This window comes from Hyaena hyaena, unplaced genomic scaffold (genome assembly GCF_003009895.1).
Source record: "Hyaena hyaena isolate Hyena2069 unplaced genomic scaffold, ASM300989v1 scaffold_267, whole genome shotgun sequence".
NCBI classification, from domain to species: Eukaryota; Metazoa; Chordata; class Mammalia; order Carnivora; family Hyaenidae; genus Hyaena; species Hyaena hyaena.
This window is the reverse complement of record NW_024080903.1, coordinates 1,575,014-1,587,424: the sequence shown is the minus strand read 5'-3', so window position 1 is coordinate 1,587,424 and position 12,411 is coordinate 1,575,014. Positions and strand designations below refer to the sequence as shown.

General features: G+C 59.5%; 1 protein-coding gene across 4 annotated transcripts in view; it reads right to left on the bottom strand.

The window, feature by feature from the left end:
- Nucleotides 1-254: 254 nt before the first annotated feature.
- NFATC1 (nuclear factor of activated T cells 1) overlaps nt 255-12,411 on the bottom strand; it is a 100,902-nt gene continuing 88,745 nt past the window's right edge. For all 4 annotated transcript variants that reach the window (XM_039245822.1, XM_039245823.1, XM_039245825.1 and 1 more), the window contains one exon: nt 255-1,986. In XM_039245822.1, the coding sequence (XP_039101753.1) occupies nt 1,943-1,986 (44 nt within the window). In that variant the 3' untranslated portion in view covers nt 255-1,942. The remainder of the gene's footprint in view (nt 1,987-12,411) is intronic.

Genomic DNA, 12,411 nt, shown 5'->3' with positions numbered 1-12,411 from the left:
AAGCAGCAGAAGGAGCGACAGGTCCGCGGCCACGCGCTGTCTTGCCCACACGACAGCCACACTGCACGCGAGGGTGTGCGTGGCCGCGGCCTCGCCCGGTTACTCTCTGGAGCAGAAGTGCTTGCCTCCAGCGCAAGCCCCTGTCCCCGCGGCCGCCTCCCGTGTGCAGGCGGCACAGGAGCACGGAGGTACCGCGGGAGGCCCGAGAGCCAGGTAGCACCGTCGCGCATGTAATGATCACCGGCAGACTAAGATTGTCCAGCAAAAAAATATTGCTTTATTGGATCTATTTCCTAAGTACAGACCGCTGACGCGAACACCACACGTTTCCTTTTCCTCGGACGCGGCCGACCGAGAAGTGTTTCATGCGGGCCCTGGGGCGCTACCTGCGGGCTGCGGTCTGGGCTGCGGCGGGGCAGCAGCCTGCGGGAAGCAGGGTCACGTCTAGGCGGGGCCACACCGTCGCTCGTGACGGCTGCGTGCGAAGGCTACAGGCGTGGCTTTCGGGGCTGCGACCTTTCTGGGAGTCAGACAAAAATCAGACGTCACCGCACGGAAGAACAGTCTCAACGTCACTGTTTCTGAGGGAGGGGCTACTCCGCCACCTTATGTTTCGCTGTTATAACTTACGACCTCCGCTGGTGGGTGCAATTCTGGCATGTTCCATGAGGGGGCATGAACTCCTAAGGCACAGTTATTAGGTGAGCCAGGTTTTAATTAGACCATGCTTTTTGGTTATGTGGAGCTGCTAGTATAACGTGTAATAAGCTGTTAGTGGTACAAATGCAGCGGTAAAGCTTACACTAACCTACGTGACAGTAACTGACCAGAGAACGTGCTGCGGCCTCTGCACGTTACACGTGTTTGCTGCCTGTCTGAGAGGAAGCAGTCGTGAGGCTTCTGTGAAGGGACGGCCTCGCAGTGAACAGATGCGTCACGCTCCTCCTGCCATGGGGTTTACAGCTGCTTCCCCACGTGCCGCTGGGCAGCAAACAGGTGTTGGGAGCGCGCCTCTCCTGACTCAAGTGCTCGGCTGACGGCACCACACAAGACGACGAAGCCCCGGAGGGAGATGGGCCCAGAGCACGTGGCTGAAGAGCCAGGTTCGGTCTCAGATGCATCTTCCAGAACAGATACTGGTTATTGCCTACACGGCAGCCCTCGCTGGGCAAGACCGGACGTTACTGCCTCTGTCGTTATTATTTGTTCATAAATATGTGCCAGCTCTGTACGTACACGCAAATGCAAGATCCGGCGTGTGGCAGACAGGCTTCTTTTTTGTTCAGCAACCTACCTTGTGCTATCAGCTTACTTGCGCTACGCCCAAAGCCAGATTAAAAACAAAACCTTAGCATGCTACAATTAACAATCCTACGGTTCCAGGAACACGGGGGAGGGAGGAGGGGATGAGAGCGAGGACAAAACAGAACGTCTCTAAAATGCACTGAGTAAGGCAACACATCGTACGCCGCAGCCCGAGGAAAGCTGAGAAAAGGCAGGAAGCACGTGTGAGGTTTTGCTCACGATGCTGGCCTAGCCTGCCGGTATTCTCCTAATTTATACAAGAGAAAAGCCTCGTGATGAAGTGTCTTCATAGCTTGTGCTGCTACAAACACCCTCCTGGCAGCAGACTCGGCGCCCTCCCGTGGTGCCCCGATGCCGGGGTCTGCGTTATAAGGCACTTCCAGCACAGGAGTCCCCCTGTGAGGGGCGCTCTCACAGGCCACCCCCTTCAGTCTTGACACATGAGGCGCGGCCGGGCCCCCCGCCCCCGGCCGAAGGGCAGCTTCCGTGAGCGGACAGTGCAGATCTTCACGAGGCCGGAGTCTGGCCGGCACCAGGGCTGCTCAGTCCACTCAAAGTCCTGGTGCCAGAGCTCAACTGTCAGCGGCCGAGTCCACACCACGCGGCTTCGGGGCGGGTTCCATGTTGCCAGCTACGATCAGATGTTGGTGCTGGAGAGATCGTTCCGGATTATCTCATTTACTGCAAGAAAACACAACGGAGAAACGGTTAGGGAAACACGCTCTGTCCAGCAACGTCCGTGAGAAAAGAAATCCCATCAGCGGTGCTTTCGGCCAGTCACGTGAAGCCCGTGTACGGGCGCCCCCAGGAGGAAGGCTGCTCCTGCTCCCCACCACAGGCCCGGGGTGCCCCGAGCTGGCCGCGCTGCCCAGGACCCGGCTGCGTGACTCCAGGGGCCGCGGCGGTCTGGGTGCCCGCGCTAGCCTGGAACCGGCCCGCGATGGTGGCTCCGTGGCAGGAGGGCGTGGCTGGCGTCTCCACCAGGAGGCACCCCCGAAGTCAACGCTCAGAGGACCCCCTCTCCTGGCTCCACCAGGGGACAGAGCACGTCTGGGAGGAGGGCCAACCGCGGGGCCCGGGCCGCCCTTTGTTTGCGGCTCTTCCTTCATTTCTGTTTCCTCGTCCATGTCCGCTATCAGCGTGTGGGTTTTGGCAGCAGAGGAGGAAATGAGCGAAGCTGGCAAAGGCCATCGTGAGCGAGCTGCACAACAACCCTGTCCCCACCCCTCGACCGGCCCCCCAGGCCGGGGACGCGTCCCCACGGCCCACTTTGCTAAGAGAACCCGCGCAGTGAGGAACGCACGCTCACGTCACGGAACTGCCCGGCTTCCCTCTGCCGCCCAGATAAACTCTGCGTGTTTCTGCAAAGGCCCTGGTGCGTCCCAGGGCGGCTTCCTGCAGCCGGCAGCTGGCACACCTGTCATCGCCCCCACCCCTCCCCTAAATGCCCTTTTGACACCCCCCACTATTGTTGAGAATAACAATAATAAAACAGGGCTGGGGAGCCAGGAATTGTGTCACGGTTGCTGATAACAAAGCCCGGTTTCACGGGCGGGCGCCTGACTGAGAAGCCCTGGCCACCCGCTCTTCCCAGAGGTGTAGCCTGGGCCTGGACCCCGGGCGCCGGCGTCCCACACTTCGCCCAGACCCACCCGCTGATGCAAGGGGACCGCCTACGGGGGAGGGGGGATGAGTCACTTAACACAAACACCAGGAGCACAGCAGGCCAGAGCGGGCGCCGGGCCAGCGTGCCTGCAAAGGACACATCTGCCGGGGACACGGATGTGATGCACGACCACCGGACGTGCAGCCACACCTTCTCTGAAGATGGCACTGACCTTCGGGCACAACACACCGGAGGGGCTGTGGCTCCCCCGGGACCAGTGACTCCTCCCAGCCGCTAATGAGGCGCAGCTGCTCACAGCAGCTCTCAGGACACCGCCTGTCCCTGGAGCGTCCCGGGGGCGGCTCCCCGGCTGCACGCGGTTCCCTGCTTTGCGAGGCCCACTCGAGAGCCTGGGAAGTGCGCGGCCGGGGCACCTGGGGAGGCAGCTGGCGAGGTGCTCCCGCTTCCACGTGCAGAGCGGGTCACACACCTCGGCCTGGACCACACGGCCTCCCCCGTCACTTGACCCTGAGGCCGCCTGAGGTCCAGAGGCCCTGGGCACCGCCTGCCCCTGTAGCACGGGCACGAGGGCCTGGACCCCCACTGACAGTGCCCCTTTCTCTGCCTCCCGCCTCACTTGTGTGGGGAGGCACGTCCAGCGTGTGTTTCGCAGAACAGCGTGACATTGAGAGCACTCGCACAAAGAAAGGGGACGAGCTGGAGCTTCCTTGGAGCCCTGCCTTGGTGCCGAGAAGGCGCACCTGCTGGCCACATGTCTCCGCACCACGCAGGGCAGGCTGGACATCCTCACTGGCACGGAGCCACGTGCGGGAAGCCAAGCCCCCTGGTGGCAGCTGGCAGAGGCTCGTCGCTGACTGGTGTGGCACCGGGCGGTTTAAAAGTTGCTGTCGGGGCCACTGTTGTCGTGTCTTCCTACACTGACCCGGGCTGAGGGCTCGGCAGCTCTTCCTAACCCGACCGCAGGCGGAGTGGAAGGTCTGGCGGCGTCTGTGGTAACGTCTGGGACCGGGGCCCAGCCTGTGATGGCGCAGTGGGAAGGGGGTCTGACCACTATGGGCAGGCCTGGGTCAGGGGCTGCGACACTAAGCCATGACACCTTGTGCGGGCAGGGCCTCCTGGACAGGACGTCCTGAGCGGTGGGCTGGACCCGTCAATCACACACACTGAACGGGGTCTCGCTGTTCCCTCCACCGCTGAGGACAATGGAGGTTCTAGTGAGCTCGGAGATCAGGTGGCAGAGAAGTTCTCAGGGGCAAAATGATGGGGAAGTCACAGCGTCTGAGAGGCTATGGTGACGGAAGCGTGGGGGGCCAGAGGGACGAAAACAGCAATGTGGGGGCTAATGGTTAGTAATGAGGGAAAATATGGGGAAGTCACAGGGGTATTGATATCGGGAAATGTGGGGAGGGCTGAGGGGTAACAGTAAAGGGGAAGGTGGGGAGGGCCGAGGGGTAATAACAGGGGGCAGGTGGGGAGGGCCGAGGGGTAATAACAGGGGGCAGGTGGGGAGGGCTGAGGGGTAACAGTGACGGGGAAGGTGGGGAGGGCCGAGGGGTAATAACAGGGGGCAGGTGGGGAGGGCCGAGGGGTAATAACAGGGGGCAGGTGGGCAGGGCCGAGGGGCATTCATGGTGGCCAGCAGGAGGCAAGCTCCGGCAAAGCCGCCGGGAGCCTCTAGTCACCCGGGCCCTACAGAGCACGGGAAAACAACATCTGCCTGACACAGCAAAGGGGAAGCGGCATCAGAAGCGGGCTTCCCCTCACTGCCCACTGGGTCACCTGAACCTTGAAGGGGGAGCCCGGGGTGGGTGGGAGAGGGGAAATCACGCAGCGCGTCCCGAGCGGTCCGGCGACCTGGCGGAGCGCGTCGTGGCCCCTCGGTCCCGGCGCCCGGCCGCGCCCAGGCTGGCGGGAGGGGTCGTGGGTCTGAGGCGCACCGGCCCCGCCTGTGTCCCGGCCACCGCGGGCTGGAGGGGAGCGGCAGGTCCCCTGCCGGCCGGCGCCCAGGCCTGGCACCGCCGAGCAGGCTCACGACGACTCGGACCCCTCAGCACAAGTGCCCCTCGGACCTGCCCTCAGGCCCCTGGGGACCGCGCCTGGCAGCAGCGCTGACGGGAGGGACGGCTGCACCACCGAGGCCAGGACCGGCGCGCGGCCACGCTCCCTCCCAAAGACAGCCTGTGTCCTGGCCACGGGGGGGAGGCCACGGGGCGCAGGGATGGGAGCGCCGCGTCCCGTCGCCTCCGGCCTCGCCCGGGCCACGGCCTCCTACTTGTCTTCCGTGAGGTCACGGTTCCGAGTGCCCGTGAGTCCAGGGCCGCCCCCGGGGGGTGTGCCGGTTACTCTGGGGGCGGCCCTCTCTCTGCTACGGTTTCCTACAGTGTCTTCTCTGTGCTGAGAGTTTCCATCTTCTTATTCAGCTTTTCCACCGACACGAAGGGTTTTTTCTCTGTACAAGTATTTTGAACTGCAGGTAGCATGTGACCCTCACAGCTTGTCAGAGACCTGGTGTCAGATGGCCCTGCACAGGATGTGGCGAGCTGTTACACCACAATTCAGCCCAATGAGAAAGGTTTTTCCCCTTATATTTAAGTTTTCTCTAAAGTGCTCCCAAGGTGGAAACTACTGTTTTTTCCTAAAACTTCTGCGGCAATCTGAATTCTTGTTTTACTCTGGGATACGTGTGCGGGACACACACAGACACACACACACCCAAACCACCTCTACGTGCAGAACTGGGACTGAGTGAAAAGAAAATTCGTGTTTTTTACCATTTAAAATCTAAATTGTACAAAGCACAGGCATACATTCTCACCTCCACTCACATTATCCGTCCGCAGTCACTAGCATCTTCCCACCACCACACACAGACCTCGCGGTTATTTATAAATAAGTTTGCAAATTAATCAGTGAAGGGTCTTTTTTAAAGTAAAATTGTCCTTTCATCTAGCGAGTTTCCTTTTCATCATCATTTTGAAAAAACAGATCTTAAAACCTCACGCTGTGGTGAGATGGCCTCAGTTTACCCCTGGGGGGCTTCTGTCCGACTCTCGTGAGACAACGTGACAGAAGGGGCATCGAGGGTCCGAATCTCACTTAACACGCTTTCCTTCTCGATGCCTCGCTCGTAACCCGTTTCCCCACATTTTGGGATTCCTGGTTTCCGAAAGCAGCCACGGATCTCGAATCAGAATGTCAGGAAGGAGCACGGTGCTGGCTGGCCCCACGCTTTGGCACCCCCCGCTGCCCACGCACACGCACCGTGGCGGCCCCCATGACAGTCCCAGGAGGGGAGGCAGACAACGCAGTTGCGGGTTTGGAAGCGGAACTTCCAACTCGGCGGAGGCCACAGTGGCCCTCAGGCCCCCTCTGCCCAGCCCGGCCTCCGCTCTGCCCCCGCCCCTGCCCCTGGTCCCCCTGTGCCCGCCGGGCCGCTCGGCACTCAGAACGAGGCATGCAGGGGTGGGGGAGGGCCGAAGGCAGAGCCACGGTCCCTTCTTCTTCAGGACACTTCTCTTAAAACACCCCCACTGGTGCCATGCACACAAACGTGGCACTCTTCTGTTTGAGCTAAAAACACCTAGTTTTTCACTCATTTCTCCTGTACTCGTTGTGTGCCTTGAAAATCTTTTTTTTTTTTTTTTAAAGGAGGAGAAGAGGCAAGCGACCAGAGGAACCAGGAACCACCCGGCATCTGCACGGTCACCAACTTTCCACTGCATCGTCAGAACGAACACCGCACATCAGCATTTCCTTTGCTCTGAAACAAACAGCAAGTGGAACTGACCGCCCCCGACTCTATCCGACAGGTATCAAAGCCACAAGTCTGCTGACACACCACAGGGAAGCGTCGTTCAGAAATCCCAGAGGCACGGTGCGACGATTCCAGGCACTGCCCGGGGCCTGGGGGCCCCGACACACCGCGGCCCGGGGCCTGGGGGCCCCGACACTCCGCGGCCCGGGGCCTGGGGGCCTCGACACAGCGCTGCACACCTGGGCCAGGCTGGGACCCTGCGCGCACAGGCCCCACCCGTTTTAAATCTGGTGTTCAGATGCGCCACCCCAGTGCAGCCACCCACGGCCGACATGCCTCTCCTGCTCACCGGGCAGCTTGCTCGTCGCGGCCGGAGCAGGAGGCTGTGTCCATCTTCTCAACTTCAAATAACAGGGGCTTGGAAATGATAACAGTGCCACAGGACTAGAAAGGAAACCTGGGGTCCTGACACTGAGTGTGTCCCTTTGGTCTGAAGAACTACAGGACACCGTGTGATCAGAGCTAAGACAGAAATGGAGTCTGGGAGGGAGAGCAATCCCTAAAAAGTGACAGAAATGACACAGAAAGCATCTAGGTGGTGTCTGCTTTACAGCTGCCTTGGCCTCCGGTCATGCAGCGGAGCCTGGGCCACGAACGGGGTCCCTCAAAGCCAACAGCTCCTTGTGACCCCACGATTATCTAACTTGCTCAGACCAGTTCTCTTCGGGCAACTGCCATTTCACCGATGGGGCAGAGACTCGAGCAGCACTGGGCTGGGGCCTTCCCTTAGGAAGCCTGCCGTGAGCCCCTCGCACGCTGGGTGCTGGCTCTCGGGGGTTCTGGAGGATCTGCTCTCCCCCTGCCTCTGCGCCTGCCTGGAGCCTGAGGGTCTCATCTGTGAAAACGGGGACTTGGCCGAGATGCCTCTCAGCTCCCTGACGGGGTTCCCTGCAGGCATTTCACACGGAGAAACCCACATCCTGGTTAGATTCCCACGTGCCGAGTGTGGGATCCTCCCAAACCTGGGAGGTGAGCTGTTGTTATTCTTTGAGGACGGTCCCAGAGAGGGCAGGGGGTCTCCAGTCCTCACACAGCAGCAGCGGGCTGAGCAGTCCTCGGGGACGGCCTCTCCAGGCTGGTTTTCTGTGCGGCAGGGGGACGTGCCGACTCGCCCAGCATGTGCCCATTCAGTGCGCCTGCGGGACTGGCACTTCCCAGTGCACTTCTGGCTTCCTGTCTGTGGGAAGAATGGACTTGCGGGCCTGTGGGCGGAGGCCTGGTTCCGGCCACGCTGAGCACGACGGTGCCGAGGGCCGGGGTCACTTCTCCGTGTTTAGTTCCAGTATTTCTTACAATGCATGCGCGATCTTTCTAGCAGCAGACAGCTCTCCGCGTAGGAGGGTCGTGGCTCATGCAGCCCTGGGCCGCGCTCCCACCCGTCACGGAGCTCCGACAGCCCGACACAGCCCAAAGGGTCACCTGGGCACCACAACCGCAAGACTCGCTCTGACGCCCCCGGGCTGCCCCTGCCTGGCCCCACAGGCCTGGGACTGTGTGTGTGTGGGGGGGGGGCGGGAACCCGTCAGACCCGTGAGACCCATGTGCCGGGCTTCAGGGAGGGAGACACGGGGGTCGCAGGTGCTCACAGAGACATCGAGCCCACTTTCCCCGGAGCTGAGCTGGGGCCTCGGGAGCAAGAAATCTAGCTGGGCACCGTGCCCCCAGCCACGCGGTGTCATCTTTGCTTTAAACAAGTTCAGTGAAGATGGATGAGGACTATGCTCACAAATAATACTTTCGTGTCTTTTTAAAAAAATATTGATTGTTGTCGGCACTTGTTAACTTGATTACACAAAACACTTTTTAAAAACATCTTCCTCCTTTTCAACAGCGAGGTTAGTTCTACTGAGGAGACAGTTGTCCCGTGAATCGTTGAGAATTCACAACGTTCATCTTCTGGTACTTGGCATACTAGTGAGCCCAGCAGGGTTTGACGACAGGGTACGCAGTTGCTTTTTCACGAGGAGAGCTACTTTGCAAAAGCCATCGTTGTCCTTTAAACCAAGGACACGTGAAAAACAAACAGGCCTGAAGGATCCACACAGGACTCAGTTCTGGGTGTGGGTCCTCCATGCTGCGTCTCCTCCCTTGGGCTCACTCGAAGCTCACGGCCAAATTAAGTACCGCACGTAAAGAAATGTATGAGAGTGGTTGTTACGTGCTTACTCAACTTTCCTGTAAGGGACAGAAAACTGCGTGTCCTTCAGACGGAACAACTCATCAGAAACATTTTTATTTTTAAGGGAAAGCCAAAATAGCTTTGCGAGCAGCAAAACAAAACAGGAAGACCATTCTTTCCCATTCCTATAACTAAAAGATAATTTTAAGATGTATTTGCTAACTTTCCCAGAAAACACACCGTTGGCTAAAGTTAGTGCCGTAACCTGAGAGGGCGATAATTTAGGCAGACAGTAGTAGAGCCAGAAATACCGCTGGCCAGGTAGTGTCTGCTGCGCGGAAGCTTTACGACGGCCGGTGCTTCTGGGATGCAGGCGCCCCCGTCGCAAATCCTAACGAGCGTGCGGATCCTCACGGCCGCGACCTTCCGTGCGGAGGGCGTCAGCCACGCAGTGGGCGGCCTGCTGGCCACAGCGTTCACACGCGCACCACTGCACAGACACGCCCAGACCTCCTCAGTTATTTAAAGTGTCAGGGCAGGTGTGGGAAGGAGTGAAAGCGCCCCAATTAAACCCACAATTTGGAAAAGAGGGAGCAGAGAAGATCTTCTGGTGCCCCCCAAGCACAGGTGGGTGCTGGGGAAAGCTGGAGCTGTCCCTCGTGTGGGCTTTTAACTTCTCACAAAGTCTGCCATCCTACGTCCTGCACGGCTGGGCCCTCCGTCGTGGCCAGGCACGGGCCGCGGGCTGGGGTCCATGCGGCCCCGCGCTGTCCCGGCCCCGCGCGGTCTCGGGCGAGAGCAGGTGCCGTTCTGCAGGACTGTCACAACCACGGCAGTTCTGAAAATGCAGAGTTGCAACATCACCTAAGTCCTGTTTTACTTTTCTGACTTTTTTCAAAGACGCTTTGTGAGGCGGTGGAAAATGAGGCCGTCTCTCAAGTTTCATTAAAAAGTGAGTTCCCGTGTTACCTCGGGTGTCCTGGACCCATTTCAGCCTTCACTTATTTTTATCTTTTTAATCATAATAAGCCACTGCCACGGGGCCTGCTATTTTTGGAAGGAGGGACTGGGATGGCGAAGTCTGAATGACAACAAGTCACAGTTTTAATAAAACATGACCCTCCCAACTGCGTGTGGGGCTAGCACTGGCGGGCACTGTTGTCACACGGGACTGTCAGCCATTAAAACAGAATAATTTTCCTGCCTTCAGTGCTTGCTTCCTTATTTAGCCTGAATACTCCAGATAATGCGAATGCCCGTGTGGAAACTCCAGCCTCCGTGGGGACCGGGCCGGCCACGTGACTGGGGGTTCCGCGGGGGTGCGGCGGGCGTGAGCTCCCCTATCACCTGGCCCACTTTTGTACTCACACCGGACTCACTCCATGGCTGCTCATGGGATCACTGAGCCAGCAGCGTTTGCCAGGGCTTCTCTGTGCTGCTGGAAAACACATTCCCCCAAATTATATCATTTCTATTCACACAGAGTTAACAGAAATGAAAAAGTAAATGACCAAAAAGCCCCCTTTAATTAAAAAATAACACTGTGAAATGGACTGGAGAGAGAGACGCCGTGAAGGGCTGGTCAGGCTGCTGCCTCCTGTCACTCTGCCCGGGGACGGGACGCCACGGCCTCAACGTAAGGCGCTAACGAGCGGCTCCTGGATGGTGGGCAGCGGGGAGGCAGCCGCACCGGCCCTAGTCGGGCACCAGGAGCGTCCACATGACGGCCCACGGGCCGCCCACCAGCAAGCCCAGGCCCGGCGCCCTGCACCGCTGACGGCTGTGGGCTTTGGTCAGGGGAGGCTGTTCACCACGGGGGCGGAGGAAAGGCCCAAGCCCACCTGTTTCTGACTTCGCGGGAAGTGAAACCACACCTCATCGGTTACTGTGAGTTTGAAGCCAATCCTCACTTACCAGAGAATCATGAGTAATTCTGTCAGGCGGGACTCACTCAAGCAGCCGTCTGTGCCTGCGGGTGGGTGCAGGACCCGGGTCCTCGTGGCCTCGGCACCAACCGCTACGGGGTCGTGAGGGCACCGCGTGGCCCGTCCTGCTCGCCTGGGGCGCAGACCTGCGTCAGGACCCACTGTGTTCTCATCGTACCTTGTGCGCATCCGAAACACCACCACCTCCCTCAGAGGGAAGCCGGAGCCCAGGGAAGCTGGGGACTGTTGCTCAGCCTGGCGTCTGGCCTACTCCCTGGGCAGCTGCTGAGCAGCCAGGCCCACCCCCGGCAAAGCGAGCGGCCGGGGTGTGCACCCTCTGCGCCTCCCTGCCGCCCACCCCCAGAGACGCCCTCCGCACCAGGACACCTATTCCCGGCCGCCCGGGACGGCCACGTCCCGCTCCCGGCTCTCCCGGCCACTGGGGCGGGGGCTGCCTGGGGCCAGTCCCGCGCTCGTGGTCGCATGAGCCCGAGCCCACCTTGGGGGGAGGAGGTGTTCCCATGAGTACTGAGAACTCTGACCCGCAGCAGAGCCTGCTTCTTTACTCTGTAAAGACCTGAACAGAAAAATCACAGGACGCAGGAAGAAAAATGTGTTCAAAACTGAGCTGGTAAGTTACTCTCAGAAATTCTCAGTGTGGAAAACCACAGAGCTAGAGGGGGCGGTCACCCAGCTCAGGCCAGCAAACAGGCCCCGTGCTCTTTAGGGCATATTGACCCTGGAGTGGAAAAACACCCAAGATTGAATTTTTGTATTGATTATCCAATTATTAATCTTTATAGAAGCTATTCCAACACTGCACATAATGAGTAATTCATCACAGTATATTAGGTGCCAGGGAAGCTACACTGAGTATAAAGGGCCATTAAGTTCCTGGTAATTGCCCATTGCTGGAGCTTTCGTTAGTTCTAAATCAAATCAGCAGGACCGGCGTGTATGCGCTCTAATTGACTTGATGTAATAACCGCACGCCCCCGGTGAGCACCGAAACGAGTGGCCTGGCTGGATCACCAGGCTCCCAAAGACCACTTCTCGGCCCGAGGCCCATGGTGGGGTGGCCACGTTCGACCCTGCTTGCAAGGACAGACCCAAGCTGTCACCCGAACGCGGGAAGCACGTGGGGGTCCAGGCCCGGGAAGCACCCGCCTGGGCCCGCAGCTTCCTCAGAGCTGCCCTCTGGGGGGAGGTGAGCCATCTCCCAAAGTGCAGATGGAACCCAGGCCCGGAGACGCGTCATGGCCGTCAGAGGCCCCCGCGTCTGACGCTGCGTTTGCCGCCCTGTGCAGACACGGGAGCGGAAGCCGTTACACCCCAGCCCCAGTCCTACTCTCCTGCGAAGCCCTCCCGGAACCATCCCTGGGCCCCCAGGGTCAAGCAAGCGCACAGTAACGGGCTCGGTGGCCGTCGGCTACCGTCTGGCAGCTGGGCCTTGCCATCTTGCACTGGTGTTCCCACTGCGACTACTGTTAGCCGTGTGACCTCCTCGGCCCTCTCCCCCATCCCTCTGGTTTTCCGGGGGCCAGAGACCTGAGGGGCGCGTGTGGTTTGAAGGCCCAGCGATGCTAGAACCACGTGAGGAACTGGCAAATGCTGGTTGTTG